The sequence below is a fragment of the Ictalurus punctatus genome, chromosome 9, assembly GCF_001660625.3.
Source record: "Ictalurus punctatus breed USDA103 chromosome 9, Coco_2.0, whole genome shotgun sequence".
Taxonomy (NCBI): domain Eukaryota; kingdom Metazoa; phylum Chordata; class Actinopteri; order Siluriformes; family Ictaluridae; genus Ictalurus; species Ictalurus punctatus.
In genome coordinates, this window is record NC_030424.2 from 29,253,734 (window position 1) to 29,271,281 (window position 17,548).

General features: G+C 38.8%; 2 protein-coding genes across 5 annotated transcripts in view; both read left to right on the forward strand.

Annotated features, from left to right (window-relative positions):
• arhgef10 (Rho guanine nucleotide exchange factor (GEF) 10) overlaps positions 1 to 2,994 on the forward strand; it is a 77,594-nt gene extending 74,600 nt beyond the window's left edge. For all 4 annotated transcript variants that reach the window (XM_017476729.1, XM_017476731.1, XM_047157878.2 and 1 more), the window contains one exon: positions 40 to 2,994. The gene's annotated coding sequence lies outside the window, so the exon portion shown is untranslated. The remainder of the gene's footprint in view (positions 1 to 39) is intronic.
• Positions 2,995 to 6,319: 3,325 nt separating this feature from the next.
• LOC108269593 (kelch repeat and BTB domain-containing protein 11) lies at positions 6,320 to 15,139 on the forward strand. The gene is made up of 2 exons (XM_017475537.3): positions 6,320 to 6,815; positions 8,648 to 15,139. Exon 2 carries the CDS (start codon positions 8,975 to 8,977, stop codon positions 11,003 to 11,005), a length of 2,031 nt encoding a protein of 676 aa, XP_017331026.2. The 5' UTR covers positions 6,320 to 6,815; positions 8,648 to 8,974; the 3' UTR covers positions 11,006 to 15,139.
• The last annotated feature ends 2,409 nt before the right edge of the window (positions 15,140 to 17,548 follow it).

Below are 17,548 nucleotides of genomic sequence, written 5' to 3' on the forward strand. Positions count from 1 at the left end.
CAATGTTCACCTCTGCTCTTCTCATTTCTTTCCCTCCAGGATGATGATGGCCATGTTGATGATGATGATGATGATGATGATGATGATGATGACATTTCATGGGCTGATGCAATCAGTGTCCTTCCCTGTGCGTGCCTGAGGCATTTCCCACCTCCATACATGTGTACAGGATCTACAGACACACCACGGTGTTCCAGTAACTCTGAAAGAAAGAGAAATGGAAATACGAGCTGGACGATCTAAATCACTGCTCATTCCAGCAGGAAGTGTGCAGTGTTACTAGTTCGGGTGTGGGATCTGCAATAATGGACTTTTAATGGACGACTTACTTGAAATGGCTGTTCATGGGAATTTAAGTCACTGCAATGCCACTGAACTTTCAGTCCTTTTGTTTTGTTTTTTTTGTGAACCCTGTGTTAATTGAAGTAACACTGCTAATGCAAAGATTTATTTTCCTCTTCAGCTGCTGTGTTTAAAATTCTTAATGCCACTTAATGTCTATATATACGTATATACGCCCTGAAATCTTTTATTTAGCCCTGCCCCCCAAAAAAAGCCCCAAAGAAATCTTACATTTGTTATAAACGTTCAAACTCAACATGTTTAATTATCTTTCATGTGTAAAGCGAAGTTAATTGACGACTAAGACGGTATGATGGTACACCGTGTAAGGAAGACTTAAGGACGTTTTGCTGTCATTGTCATTCCTGTATAATGACACAACCAAACATTTATAGTGCACACCTTGAAATGTACCAAAAACTATTTAAAAAAAAAACAACTAAAGTTGAATTCTTACCAAAAAAAAAAGGGGTAAAATTATGTTTCTTCATTGTTTTGATAAACTACTGAAGGTTAAGAGTGATCCTCTTAACAACCCCATTATTAAATTATTACAAAGCAATGCCAAAAAAAAATGAGATCTTACATCGCATGGGTATCATAGCACCAACAGCTGACTGATATTTTTAGGGGAAAATGCTTGTATGGAATTTCTGGCTGGCCGGATTTCCTACTCCATAATAAACATGGACAGTTTTATTCGACACTAGTTGGATGTTTTCATATAACTAAATTAATTCAGCCACATATGGGTATTTAAAATGTCGGGGGAGAAAAGAAAGCTTTATAATAAGAAATCAGTATCTATTTCTATTGTTGTTGTTTTTTTAACAAGTCTTAATAACTACGCCACATTTTTCTAACATGTGATAATCCTGAGTTTCTTACCTAAAAATTGTAACACACTTTGTTTTTAGATTTTTATTTGTTGCACTCTGTAGTGATTTGCCATAATGCACATGGATGACTCGTCTAAAATGGAAAACGCACGCCTGTTATCTTGCGTTCACACTAGCAGGCGACGTGTTGCTTAATTGACGTGGCCTATAAAGCTTTTTTTATTATTATTTATTTGGTTTTTTTTTTAGTTCTGATGAGAAACTTATAAAGCTATCTAATTAAACACAAATTAAATAACATGCTAATGGGTGTGAAAATCGGTTGATTTGCATGCTACGTAGTCAGATTCGTGCTAGCTTCATTCTCAGCTTAGATCCGCAAAGCGATCTAACTGTACTAGCTATGCACACTCGCCAAAGGCACCAACGATTTTTGCAAATTCCTTCTTATTTTATTTTTCTTTGTTATGTCTCTATACACGTGTAATATCGCCCACCATTAGATGGTGGGCGATATGACAATAATAATAATATTATCATGATTCTCAACGATACGATACACAATATTTGGTCAGAAACAGCCAACAGTACAGTAGTATCGCGTTTAAAAATAAAAAAATGTTTGATCAGTTATATAATGCCTACAAAAATCCATTCATTTGACTGTTTTATGTTTAAACACAATATAATTTTCATTTATGAAAGATTCAACACTGAAAAGGAGGGAAACAATCTGTAACAATTTACAAATTTAAAGATCGAGTACAAAAGTTCAGCATCGAATCGAATGCTTCCAATTTGCAATGAAATATATTTTAAATAAAATGAAAAATTTTAGTTTAGTATCAGTATTGTATTGTCATATCGCTCAGCCCTAGACATTGTATATGACGGGATAAGATGGAACCAACATTGTAAGTTTTGTTTGTTTTTGTTTGTTTGTTTTATTCCATTTTTGTGCACCAAAAAGTAAATTGGAACTAATTGCAGGCAGAATTTAAATTGTGAGTGGGGGAATTGAGTGTTTTGGATTGGGCACTTGTACAAAATCCAGCCTCCTTCCTAATTTGCAAAGAATTGAGAAGAGCTCGATTCAAACGTGGCTGAAATCCAGCTCGGGGTCACAAACATACGTAGAAAACTAAAAGCCTCTTTGTCGCTTGCTAGTGTGAACATAGAGTTTTTTAAAGTGGTTAAATGAAGTGCTTTTCGTGATTCCAACACACTTGAAGAGAATTAAGACCTAAAACGTGGATGAATAAAGGGTCAAAGGGTTCTATTAAACCAAAAAGAGAGGCAAATGTGAACTTTCTATCAGTAATATGTTTTGGTTTCCATATTCTCCGTGTCAGTCTGGTCTTGTGATGTGTAACGGCACGCTTTTTTGTCTGTGTGTTTTTTTTTTTTTCCAAGAATTTCCCTCACACACTAATCTCTATTTAGGTTCATTATAGGATTAGCTCAGATTTACTGACACCAGTGACATGAAAAGCACATTAAACTTCTGTTCAGATTCATTCAGAGACCCTGTATTTTTATTTTTATTTTTTCTTCAACTGTCTGGAGCAAGTTTGCATTTCGCATAACGTATTTGAATGAGCTGTTGCCTGGAGCGCATGAAGTAATGATGATGATGATGATGATGATAAATTACAGCTACTACTCGCAGGACTTGCCGCCTTCTCCTCTGCGAGTGAACGTCTATGAGACGAAAGCTTGTCGTTTATGCTGCCAAAATAAGACTTGTACCATTATGTGTTAAAAAGATGTATTATGATGCATTAACAAGTAAAGGTCTGCATTTTGCCTTTAAGATTTAAAGAAACAAGGTTTGTTATTTGTATTACACCTTCATGGATGCATGCACTTTGTGGTAAACAAACTTCAAGACAATTTTGGAGCACTCATTTACATTATTAAGCTAAAACAAAAACAAAAAATCCTAAAGCTATTATTTTTGTTTTTTAATTTATTCATTATTAGACTAGACTAGAATAGGACCAAGCATAGAGCCCTGAGGAACACCTTTTAAATCGGGCGTTAAGCAAAAAAAAAAAAAATTCAAGTGGTGGTGTTAAATGTTTCCTTGTATGAAATACCACCAAATATGCAAACAGGTATGTAAAGTAGCTCACTTCACCCTACAGACCCCGTGTCCATTGTAATGTATGTCACAATTAGTAATACAAAAGGAAACATTCTAGTGAGGTCGTGACTTTTTAAAAAACAAAGTCCATTGCATTGAATATGAAAAAAATATATATTTTCATACCGAGTTTAACTGTAGGACAAAACAAATAAATTTTTTGTATTATTTAGAAAAACGGGTGGAAAAATAACATGTTAAAGAAACTCCTCCGTTCTCACTCTTCTAACTCAAGCTGAGCAAATAACATATCTAATAATTCACTCCGAGGTCAGATGCACAAGGGATTCTGTTCTGTTTGTATAGAACTAACTTCTCAACTTCTCCATGTGTGAACAGCTGACGTCTGTATTAGTCAGTCCCTAAGGTGACCGAGCGATCCGAGCACGTGTGTTGACAAGATTTCCCCTGGCATTTTATTTACTTAAACACTGTAACTGACCTGGAAATACACCAGAGAGAGTGGAACAGCTGTCTGGTGTAATATGCCTATGAGAAGAATCTTTTTCACGCTTAAGCCCTATTCAGACTTGATTAGTTTTAACACGAGGAGGTGAGGTAATGTAATCATTACTGGAATGGATCTCATATCAGTAATGTTTTATTGACTGCATGTGCGTACATCTGGAAAGATTATGCCGTGTTTCACCTTGACCCCCCCATGTAATAGCCTCCTGTCTGACTTGGATTAGATTAGACACAAGTTTATTGTCATTGTGCAGTGTACACGTACAGAGTCAATGAAACGACTACATTATATCCTGTGAGGATAAGAGGTTTTTGCTCCTTGTTCCTCCTCCTGGAAATGCTTACACTTTTCTATCTTCTCCTGACTAAATGGAAACGAAACTAACATTAAGGTCATGTTTAAAAAGCAGAACAATAAAAAAAAACAGATGACTGAAATCTAAGCAACAGGGGTTCCAGGGGTTTTAGGCAAGTTATCGAGTTCATCTTACACCCTATTTACATGTCATTGACACGTGGCCTATTAATGATTATAATAAGGACAAAACATTTCATGTTTATTAATGAAGTGTGTGGCGTGTACTGTATACATCGTGAGGACACGCCCATTTCTGTGATTTTATCCTGTGCGAATCGATTGTAATTACTATAAAACATCTTTAAGCAACATGTCCAGAAAGTTAATCCGCTTCAAATAGTGCTATAGGAATGTCATGGTTTGTTTACTTGTGTGAAAGCCTGGCCTGGTTATGAAGATGCTCTAATGTGGCTTCCAGCAAGGAAATAAATAAACTGTGCTGTACTCCCCACACATTGGGAAGGACTTCATTTCTACTTCCATAATCTAAAACAATTTATACCAGAATAAAGCATAAGGAAGCAAACACCAAGGTATTAGGAGTTACCAAGCCTATTCCTGATCATTTACCAACTACCATGAAGTATCTTGGACCACCCTAAAACCATGTTTGGGGTGTGTGTGTGTGTGTGTGTGTGTGTGTGTGTTATTCTCTCCCTATTGTTGAAGCTACTATTTTGTCTGATTCTAAGGATTATTTGCTGAACAGACGTGTATTGTGTATTGTAAGCACATATTTAGCTGTGGAGATGTATCCAGGAACGCCTCACCTACAGGCTGCAGTGCTTCTGTGTGTGGGAGGCCAAAGGTGCCAAATGACAAACACTTGCATGCTTGCATCTACTGGTAATTTTTACCTGAGACATAAAATGACCTGTAGATGACCTGTAGGGACCTCTTGACCATCAACTTGTGATCTGATTGGTTGGGAGTTAAAAAAAGCGCTTGACATCACTGTACTTTTCTGAAAAGTTAAAAAAAGTTCAACTCCACTGTAATAATAATAAATAAATAAAAAGCCTGACTGCAGCATTTTTTGCAGCCACTTCCTGTGAATTTCTATGCAAAACACGAGCTGGAGACTGAGAAAGAATAAAACTGCAAACCTGGAAACACCCAAATGCCTACATTTACACTTTGCTATTCTTAAAGATGAGTCAGATTTGCCTAAAGTAATTACTAGTAGGCTATAGTGAAGAGGAGGCCACAAATTAAGCTAAATAAAAATACAATACATTGTTTTTATGGTTTGTTCCAAGCTACACAAAATAAAGGACGTGAGCTTGCCTTTACTATACCTCGTATCAGCTGGGCAGTGTTTGGATCCTCACATTCTTCCTGAAACTCTGCAAGACAGAGTGCAAATGATATATTATAGAATGCCATTAAAGAGTTTCAATCTGCAAATATGCCATATGTTATGTTTTGTTTTTTTTTCCAGCTACCTCTTAGTGCAAAATGTAGAGAAAAAAATACAAATGTAGAAGAAAAACTGACACAAACAGAGTACAAAAAAAAAGGTTTCATCAGGTATTCAGGCTTCCTCCCCAGTCCAAAGACATGCAGTGTAGGCTGATTGGCATTTCCAAATTGTCCATAGTGTGTGAATGTGTCTGAGATTTTGCTCTGTGATGGGTTAGGATAAGCGTTACAGAAAATAGATGGATGGATGGATGGATGGACAAAAAAAAAAAACGATCTGGATAACCATAAACCCTCACTAAGTGTGTCGATTTAAAAGCCAGAGAACGTTCATTTTCCCCCAAAAAAATATCTGTGAACTAAAATGGGCTAAAGAAGACTCAACACACTGTGATTGCTGGCCAATGTTTCAGACCTTGATAAATAGCTAGACAAATATGATTTGGTGGATGAGTTTGTGAGTTGAAAGCAGGAAAGGTGCTAATCAACTAAGCATCGCACTGAGCCGACCCAAACACTCATAATGTCATGTAAACATTTTATTTTGCATGTGTTGGGATATGGAGCGGACAGGGATCATGTGTTAATGTGTAATTGTGTTTTCTTTACAAACGAATTTATTAATCCTTCCTTGCTGCACAGACAATTTTCTTTTTAAGACATTTTGTCCCACTTGGACATCCATAGCTTTTTAAAACCAATGTTTGCCACTTATGGCTTTCCATACTGTAAATGCCACAGCGCGCCAGTGTAGTGTGCTGGATCAGATTTGTGTGTTGGATTGGATTGGATTTGGTGTGTAGGGTTAACACAAAAAGGGGGTGCGGTTTCATCCAGAGCTCCCCTTATAGCGTCCAGATAACCCAAAATACATCCATTGCAATCTCAGATACATAAGAGGATATTTAATTCACAAATCAAGCCTGTGTGTGTGTGTGTGCGCGCGGAAAGGCGTTGAGAAGGTTGGCGCTGTTTACAGGTACAGCACGCTACAGTAATGGAGAGATTTTGATCGCGAGAAATAAAACGGATGAAGATGTAACAGGTAACCCGAAGAAACAAACGTGCGTCTGATGGATTCATTAATCAGTGACTGAAGACTGAGGGGGAAAATAATACACACGACGAATTGAAATCCATCGTAAACAAGCAAGCATTTCACCTGGACACGAGATCTCACCTGCAACTTGTGGGTCTTATGTAACCAGCTTTAGTGCAGGACATTAAAATCCGGTTTAACGTAAGTACTTATTGTCTACATTGTGCTGTGATGGCCTGATTTATTTCCTCCATTGGACTAATGGCATTTATGAGGAACATATCTCAGGAAACTGCCATACTAATGCTCCTTTCTCTGCTTTTTGTTCTCTCTCTCTCTCTCTCTCTCTCTCTCTCTCTCTCTCTCTCTCTCTTTTTATATATATATATCTTCCTTTATTTCCCCTGTTCAAGCTGCCATTATATGGTTATACAAACTGCGCATGCTCCGCAACCATCTCCAGAGGACACGGCTGTCATTAATAATAGAGTCGACTCTTTGAACCGAATCTTTTACGGGATCACTTGGAGCCGACTCGCATTTCAATGCGGGAATTGTTTTTGTTTGTTTGTTTGTTTGTTTGTTTGTAAATGCTGACTAGACAAGATGTACCTCCATCACGTGACCTCGCAGGGAAAAAAATAGTTATGAGTATAATGACTATAGATTATAGTTATGAGTAGTTATTCAGTAGTCACAAATGCATTCAATGTAACCTGTCAACTCGGAGGTGTTCGATAACCCTGCTGGAAAAACAAAACAAAATCAGAAATTCTAATGGTTTCCAATACATATGCCATTACAAACCATCAGCTAACCATTAAAATCATTACCCTTATTGGTCGTTAATGGTATCCACTAGACATAACATGCCACCAATAGGAGGCAGCAGATTACCAGTACAGGGGCCATTACAGTTTCCATTAAAACCAATACAAGTCCAATTATAACCATTTAAACCATTGCAAATTCTGTGAGGTTTTCTGTCGTCGTCGTCGTTATTTTTTTTTCAGCAGGGACATCATAACTATTCAGCTATATTTAATGTAATTTTGTAAAGTATAGAGGCGTGCACGAGACTGTTTTTTTCTTTTTTTTTATCTTGCCCACTCCGAAAGGAATCCCTCCCGCAGCTATTATTTTTTGCTGTCCTTTAAAACTAAATAAAAGTGCAGTAAAAACCTTGCACTATAGCACAATGAATTCCGTCATACCAGCGCTGCGTGAAAGTGCACTTTCAGAGCCGTGGGTTGCACATCACTATCCAAGCTAGCAAAGAGACTGATCCAGAATTGATGTTACTGAGACTGGACGCTGTTATTAGGAGTTTCCGTGACAGGCTGCACAATTATTGTACTGATTCATTTACTTTTGTCATTAGCAGTTTAGCATAAAAAAGCACTGAAGCTGGAAATATAAATCTAAATGTCAGCTCCTCAACTAGTAAAAATTGGTCATTGTGCAACCCCAGGCCAGGGACAAATTTAGAATGATTGGTGATTGGTGTATACGCTGTTACTTAATGCAAATATGTAGCACCTTGCAGTTTTTTCATTCGTTTAAATAGATTTTGAATAGAACAAATGCAACACAAGGTATAATGCTATTTCAGTCATGAAAAGATAAGGTACATTTTTGCTAAACAACATATTTAAACATATGCTAGTCTTTGTCTAACAATTCTGCTTCCTTTAAGGTAAAAAAAATTGCTACAAGCCATTTGGGAGTCAACTCTTATTGGCGAGTCGACTCGAGTGTATTGAATCACTGAGAAGAGCCAACCATCGGGACTTCACTCTGTTCACACTTTCTATATTGTATTGTCCCTAAGTCTAGGTTGATTCTGGATAATAAGATTACGGGGTATGTTTAAAGAATGAAGTAATCATCTTCTAATTGCCTACTGATAAGTAATGGCACCCTCTCCATTAGGCTTTGGTGTTGCATACCCATCACATGGATAACAGGGAAATGCAAAATAAAATGCTATAAATAACTTTTTTTTTTTTTTTTTTTTTTCTGCTTTGATACAGGTTTGAAGCCAGACTGTCTACCAGATGAACTCAGAAAGGATGCAAGGGTGACCCAGAGGATTTTCTTCCACTTGTTATTGACAAGCTTGAAATGACACCTCCTAATAAGGATTTCAAAAATCAAGAGAAGCACACTGCTCTGCTGAGGCAGTCCAATTAGGATTTGTCAAGCAATGCTGCCTCCGAAAAATGGTACAGCTCAACTCAAGTAATTAATGGATGTCAATCAGCCTCCAAACTATAATGTCAGCAAAGGATGACCATTGCTAAATTCTGAAGAGCGCTTTTTTTTCTTTACTTTTGTCCTTTCACTTTACACTTAGAGAGATGAATAACATGTTCACCATAAAAGCAGATGTCATATTTCACGCTGCAGATCATGAAGACTCTGAGCAATCCATCGTTACCAAAGGGACTGACAAGGTCATTCCAAGAGAAGTTAGTGCTTGTGTTTCCGAGACAGAAATACTGCAACGATCCTGGGATAATGTGGAATTTGGGAGTGTAACGGAGACTGGAAATCTGGGAAGGCGTTCCTTAGGGGCGGGAGACTATCTGCAAGATGGAAACTCCAGCGATAGTGGGTTTCAGGATCATGTTCAACCAGTGGACGCTAGTGTTAAGAAGCAGAGCGAGTCCTCAAGCAAAAATGGAGTAAAAGAGGAGGCGAACGGAGCCACAGCTGAGAGGCCTTTACTTAGCCTGAGGACAGAAACCAGAGGGGAAATGGCTAAATCTTATGTTTATGAGACCGAAGTCATGAGGAGTCCAAGCGTCATCAGTAATGTGTCCTCTCTTTCACAGGACTCTTTTTCTGATTCGAAGGAAAGCAGATCATTGGAACAAGCACTGGGCAATTTATGTTCATTACAAGGAACTGCACATGGACATTTTACACACGAGTCAGTACGTGACATAAAGCACAGCGATAATGGGGTAAGAAATTCCGTCTCTGTCAGAGAGAACCCCGATTTAGTCATTGAAGTAGGCAGACAGAAGGTCCAAGTACATAAATCTGTGCTAGCTGAAAAAAGTGACTATTTTAAAGCGAGGCTTTCTCGAGACATTCTGAAAGTGAAGGGTGTAAGCTACAAGACATTGTCTGTCCTGATAGATTATGTGTACACCTCCAACATGAACGTGAACAAGGATAACGTCGTGGATGTTGTGACCGGTGCGAAAATCTTACAGATCCCCTGTGCGGTGCAGGCCGCAATTGACGCCATGTCCGCCCAGCTCACGACACAAAACTGCTACGAGATTCTAACCATCGCTAAAAAGCAGCGACTAAGCGAACTGAAGGACACAGCGTACCATTTCATAAGCGACAACTTCCTGCAGGTACTGAGAGATCCCGCCGTTTATGGGCGTCTCACGGGTTCCGAGCGGGACCTGGTTTTGAGAAATCGTATGGAGGGACGCAAGTGCCTGATGGCGGCTGAGATCAATGACGTTTTTGAACGAGTGGGCAGCAGACCCCCGAGCAGGGGCAACAGCAGGCCACAGAGTCCTCTCTCCGCTGCCTCGTTTGAAGACAACCACATGATCTACTACTACAATGAGAATACCAAGGATTGGCACACTTTGACCGTAATGCCAGAGGATATTAATACCAAGGGCTGTGGCATTTGTTGCATGTATAACTACCTGTTTGTCGCAGGTGGCATCCGAGGATATGGGGAGAAAGGAAAGGCATCAGACAAAGTCTTCTGCTACAATCCCATAACAGACCGCTGGAGCGAGATACGGCCCATGAACCAAGCAAGGTCACAACTCAAATTAGTGTCCATGGATGGTTTTTTGTATGCCATTGGTGGGGAATGTCTCTTCACAGTGGAGAAGTATGACCCTCGTATGGATCGTTGGACCACCGTGGCTCCGCTACCCAAAGGAGCCTTTGCAGTTGCCCATGAGGCTACCACCTGCAACGGAGAGCTGTATGTATCGGGAGGAACTCTATTCTACCGCCTCTTGAAGTACGACCCCAAGAGGGACGAGTGGCAAGAATGTCCCTACAACAACAGCAGGAAGAAATCCACCGACATGGTTGCGCTAAAGAGCTTCATCTACAGGTTCGATGTCAACCGTGAACAAGGCATCAATGTATTTAAGTACAACACCATAGTCAAGATGTGGCACGACTGCGCTTCCTATCAGCAAGGGTGTCCGCTGCCGTTCAGGTGTGCTGTGATTGGAAATTGCATCTACTGTGTCAACAAGACCCAGAATCTGCAATTTATGGTGGAGGAAGAAGGTGCTCGATTTGCAGAAGAGCCTCTGAAAGCTCCCACGGAGGCTAAAGGAGTATTATTCCCATTTGTTCTGACCTTGCCGGACAGGAGTGATCGAAGTGTGTGAGTAGGGTCTTTTCGGGGAGAAAACCTTGAGTAGAAATGTGTAAGAAGCATGGTCAATGATTGTGGAAAAAAGAACGCTTTAATTCTTGCCCAGTTAAACTGCTCGTAACAGGAATGTTTCTCTTTGCATGGTGGATGGACATCCATGGGATGCCTTAAAAGGACAGCTCTTTTCTTTTAATGTTGTGGCACAGTGGCATTACTTTACATTTTATATATACCTGGATGCATTTCTCCATTTGTTTTGTGCACTTTTGTCCTTGGATGGTTGGACAGAAATTATGTCAGCAAAAAAACCCCAGATTTAACCAATGTTATAAAATGGCCACAAAAAGGACAACAAAAATATAACTGCAAATATAATAAAGCAGTCTAAGTAGAATTAAGTTTATTAAACTGGAGCTAGATATAAATTAATGATAACAAAGACGTGAACATAGCACAGAACGCTAAAATATAACTGCAATAGGTTTAGGTAACGTGAACCTTTTGAGCACATGCCTTTGACTTGAAACAAAGCCGCTGAACGAGGAAAAGTTACCCTAATGTAACTTGGCTGTTCGCTGTTTAAGAGCACAAAGCACTTGACTGTTCTCTTACTTTGGCAGCACTCAGTAAGGATACAGAAATGACACTTGAGGAAAGTCTGAATGTATACGTGTACAACCTTTTAATTAGCTTTTAATTCGATACTAACAAAGACTTGATTAACAGCAGGTGACCTGGGATTCAAGCCAGTGATTTTGAATTGCAGGAAAACTCTTACTGATGATATATTGCCCGTTGGTGGGTTGTTCATGCTTCCCTTAATTCAGTGGTTGTCAAAGAGGGGTCCTGCCCCCAGGAATCTGTGAAGCATTGCCTAGGGGTCTATGATTTAAAAAAAAAAATTGTATTACAGTGGTGGAAATCACAATCCACCAGCATCAGTGCTATTATATTTATGGCTGCATTCTCAATGTTATTAACTGGTTTGACTGACCACTCGACTTGAATAGCTTTCAAACCCTCATTAATTTGGCTTATAATTAATGCCTACTGGATGTCTATCTAATGTCAGAGTCCAGTAATAAAAAAAACCTCTATGGCTCCAAATAAATAGTAATCAATATTACTGTACACAATTAAATAATGTGTGATATTTGAATGGTTGAATTTTGGTCCATAAAATAAATCTGTGCTGAGGGCATCTGTGGAATTTTTCTTACAGTTAAAGCACGGTGCAAAACAAAAAGTTTGAGAACCCCTGCCTTAGTTACAGTATGGTAGTGCTGAGAAAATAGCACAGAAAAAAAAAATACTCCTTGTCCGTCCATCCATCCTTTTTCTATACCGCTTATCCTATAGGGTCGCGGGGAACCTGGAGCCTACCCCAGAGCACATCGGGCACAAGGCGGGGTACACCCTGGACGGGGTGCCAATACATCACAGGGAACAATCACATACGATTTCACATTCACACACCCATTCATACACTACGGACACTTTGGAAAAACCAATCAGCCTACCGTGCATGTCTTTGGACTGCTGGAGGAAACCGGAGTACCCGGATGAAACCCCCGCAGCACGGCGAGAACATTCAAACTCCGCACACACAGTGCACCGGCGGGAATCGAACCCCCAACTCTGGCGGTGTGAGGCGAACGTCCCACTGTGTGTCCTAACACCCCTTGTGGTAAAATAATAAAATAACCGAAGCATTGCCAAAGACAAGCAGGCTGATTGTCTAGGTTCGAGTCTGAAGCACATTTCTCTGAGCTTTGCTGATTTGATCTCATTATTTGAGAGAAATGTGACACTCGTGAAAAAGAGCCAAATTAACTCCGCAGCACTTGGTAAGTGGAGAGCACATATAATTCTTTTATCCCGATAAATGATTAGACCACATAATAATTCCTTCTTCAATGCCACCTGTTGTTACTGGTTTCATAGAAACAACAATATTTTGCACTTTCTGATGACTATTTCCAGTTTGCAATAAGATGCTAGATTTAATCGGGAGATTAGTGATGTGTATGCGTGTGTGTGTGTGTGTGTGTGTGTGTGTGTGTGTGTGTGTGTGTGTGTGTGTACTGCTAGCATGGAAGTAAACTCAAACTAATCCCAATCCCAATCTGCTGCTGCATTTTGTGAAATTTACAAAATACTGGAACATTACTTGTAGTGTAATTCAAAGTAATTTCAATAATTTAATAATTAAGTTGATACTTACATCTGTCCATACATAGTATTGCATTATTTTTCAAATGTTGTGACCAGTTCAAAATAGTTTGAAATAGAGCCTTATAACTCAATGTCACTATGCTCGTTCTCGATGTGTGATTTATGGTTATTATAAATAAAGACGTTTTGTGCAAATGTGCCTTGTTCTACATCATAACTAACAACTATAATAAAATATTTGAATTAGCCATAGAACTGCCAAGATTTTATTACCTCCTTGACCAAATCCTAATTTGTTTCACTCAGTTGATCCACAAGCATATAAACAAGCGTATATTTTGAGAAACCCTCAAATGTAACTGAAATCTATCTGAACATCGTGTTTGCTTGCTTTATTGTTGCATTGCTATATTCAGTCTGTAACACCTGTACGTCTCTAACACAATTTAAACTCTCCGATGATGGTTTTGACTGACTTGATTTCGCTTGATTAGAGAAAGAAGTACCGATCAGCCGTAACATTAAAACCGCCTGCCTAATATTGTGTAGGTCCCCGTTATTCCTCCGAAACAGCTCTGACCCGTCGAGGCATGTACTCGACAAGATCTCTGAAGGTGTGCTGTGGTATCTGGCACCAAGACGTTAGCAGCAGATCCTTTAAGTCCTTTAAGTTGCGAGATGGAGCCTACGTGGTTCAGGCTTGTTTGTCTAGCACGTCCCACAGATGCTCAATCCAACCGTTCCTGAACAGTTTTTGCAGTGTGTCAGGGTGCATTATCCTGCTGAAAGAGGCCACTGCCATTAGGGAATGGCGTTGCCATGAAGGGGTGTACTTGGTCTGGAACAATGTTTAGGTAGGTGGTACATGTCAAAGTAACATCCAGATGAATGCCAGGACCAAAGGTTTCCCAGCAGAACATTGCCCAGAGCATCACACTTCCTCCACCGGCTCGCCCTCTTCCCATATTGCATCCTCGTGCCATCACTTCCCCAGGTAAGCGACGCACCCGCATACGCCTATCCGACCAGGCCACCTTCTTCCATTGCTCCATGGTCCAGTTCTGATGATCACGTGCCCATTGTAGGTGCTTTCGGTAGTGGACAGGGGTCAACATGGGCACTCTGACCGGTCTGCGGCTACACAGACCCATACGCACAAAGCTGCAATATATTGTATGTTCTGACTATTATAGGCAGCGTTAACTTTTAACAGATCCTCACGCTTGCCCATTTGTCCTTCTTCCAACACATCAACATTGAGAGCTGACTGTTCACGTGCTGCCTAATAAATATATCCCACAATGTAATCGATATAATTCACTTCACCTGTCAGTGGTTTTAATGTTATGGCTGATCGGTGTACAGTATAACAGGAAAAGATTTATTATGATCTTATTATGGTCAGTATTTGCCACGTTGTCATTATAAGATGAAAAAAAGAGAGTGGTTATGATGAAAAGTTGTGCTTGAACCGAAGAAAAGAATGAAATGCGTTTTAAACTGTTTTTTGTAAAGTCAAGGGTAAGGCAGATATTTATTTCATTACTTGTTAACCACACGTGGCTTCTGTGCAAATCTAAAGACGCTCACTTCAGACATCAAACGTGTTTTGGCTGATCAATTACACTACAAACTACAAACAAGTTGTTTTTTTTTTTTGTTATTGACATTAGTTTAAGATTATGTGCCAGAGAGAGCTATTGCTTGGCTCTTAAGAAAAACATTAAGCTTAAGTGGCTCAGTAGTATGGCTGGACTAGAGTCTGCCTTCTAAGTTGTTTTGGATTAAATAATATGCCAAATGAATGACTGTCTGACCGTGTGTAAATTATCTAAATGGTCCGGATGAGTTAGCAGGCTTTATTGTGTTGGTGGACCGTGATCCTGATGTGCTTTGGATATGATAAATGATGGCTTTAACTTTTCTGTGGCAGTTGAACAAATATGCCTGAAATAAAATGTTTTTTTTTTCAGTTTTCTCTGTCTTTATAATATTCCTCTGGTTCTCTGTGCTTATGTATGTATGTGTGTGTGTGTGTGTGTGTGTGTGTGTGTGTGAGAGAACATTGTTCAGATCATTTATATGTAGGCAGTTCTATTGGCAGCAGGACTGGGAACACCAGCTGTGAGCTTGTGGCACACACACACACACACACACACTTCGAAGTAGATTTAGAAGAAAAACACAAAAACAATGACCATCCTGTTTAATACCATGTAAATCTGTGTTTTCTGTCTATGTAAACAGATTTATCCTAAAAACAGAATCATGAGCAGCGAAAAAATAGTAAGTCTAAGGGTTTGATCTGTAATATCAGAATGCAAACAAATATTGCTTTGTTTTAAGCATTACCCAAATCATCCTCAGGCCTATTAAAGCAGTAATTGTGAATTTTTATGAATGACTGGTCTGTCGTACCAAGCATTCCTATGAACTTATTTACACCGGCCTCTCAATATCTGTTTTGTTTGCCTTGCCACTGTTCCAGTGGTGCGTTCATATTCCAGTCAAACATGCCACCTACTGGATGTGATGCACTATCACACAGTATGCTGGGATACACTAAAGAGAAATCTCACCACAGAGTTTTTGATTGATTTTATATATATATATATATATATATATATATATATATATATATATATATATATATATATATATATGATGTGTGTATATATATATATATATATATATATATGATGTGTATATATATATATATATATATATATATATATATATATATATATATATATATATATATATATATATATATATGATGTATACCCGCATTCATACACACACATTTTCCTTCCTAATGCTCAAACCAGAGATGACAGTAGTGAGGGAAAAACTCCCTAAGACCATACGGTGGATATAAAAAGTCTACACACCCCTGTTAAAAGGGCAAGTTTTTATGATTTTAAAAATTAAAAGTTAAATGATGTTAAAATTGCAATATATAAATGTCAAGTGACAAACAATCAGAAATGGTTTTGGGAACGAAAATAAAAACAAAAAACTTCCAAAAGGCTTGCACGAGTGTGTACACCCTTTTATAATTGGAAATTTGGCAGTGTTCAGAATCCACCAATCATATTCAAACTCATGTTAAATACTAATTAGTGTACACCTTCCATCAAGTAATGTGACTGATTAACTCCAAATAAAGTCCAGCTGCTCCTATAGGATTTTGCTGACATCTTCCCTGGTAACATCCAACTGAAAAAGCCACGGGCCGAAAAGAGCTTACAAAGCAGGTACGGGATCTCATTGTTGAAAAATATCAATCAGCCAATTCTTGATAAATTCTAAGGTATTGGATATACCATGGAACACTGTAAAGACAATCAAAAAGTGCTGAAAATATGGCACAACAGTGACACGACTAAGAACAGAAAGTCCCTCTAAAATTGATTAGACCAGGATCAGGAGAAAAATGGTAAGGACTGGTTGCTCCCTACATGTGACAACAATCTCCTGAATTCTTCATATCTATGGGCTACGGTGTAGGATGGCAAGAAGCCATAATACCAAACGATATGTTTGGCACAAAACAAAAATAAACAAACAACAACAACAAAAATAGCACATCAACCAGAGAATGCGATCCCCACAGGGAAGCACGGTGGTGGAAGCAACATACTTTGGGACTGTTTTTCTTCAGCTGGAACTGGAGCTTTAATCAGGCTGGAGGGAATAATGAATAGCTCCAAATACTAATCAATTTTGGCACATAACCATAAGGCTTCTGCTAAAACGCATAAGATGAATGCAAACCTCCAGATCAACAAAGGAATGGCCTCACCAAAACAAGTTCAAGGTTTTGGAACGGCCCAGCCAGAGTCCAGAGATAAATCCAATCCAAAAATATGTGTGGTGACCTGAAGAGGGCTGTGTACAGGAGATGCCCAGCCAAATTGACAGAGTTAGAATGCTTTTGCAAGGAAGATTGACAAAATATTTCTAATTATCAAGATGTGCCAAACTGATTGACTCCTGCCCAAATAGATTGAATGCTTTGATAAAATTTAAAGGTGCTTCAACTAAGTATTAATTTAGGGGTGTGCACACTTATGAAACCAGGTTATAGTACATTTTATAGTACAGTTATACTGTACTACAGTAAAACAGTTTTTTCCCTCTCTAAAATGATTGTCTTTCACGTTAATTAATAGGTTAAAATTTTACAATAAAGGTGGAAAAGTTCTGACGTGATTTATCTTGGTTTAATTGTTTTTTTTTATATCACAAAAACATGCCATTTTAACAGGGGTGTGTAGACTTTTTATATCCACTGTATGAGGAAGAAAACTTGATGCAAACCAGTCTCAAAAGTAAACCCATCCTGATAGGGGCATTATAAATCATTACTCTTCCATGT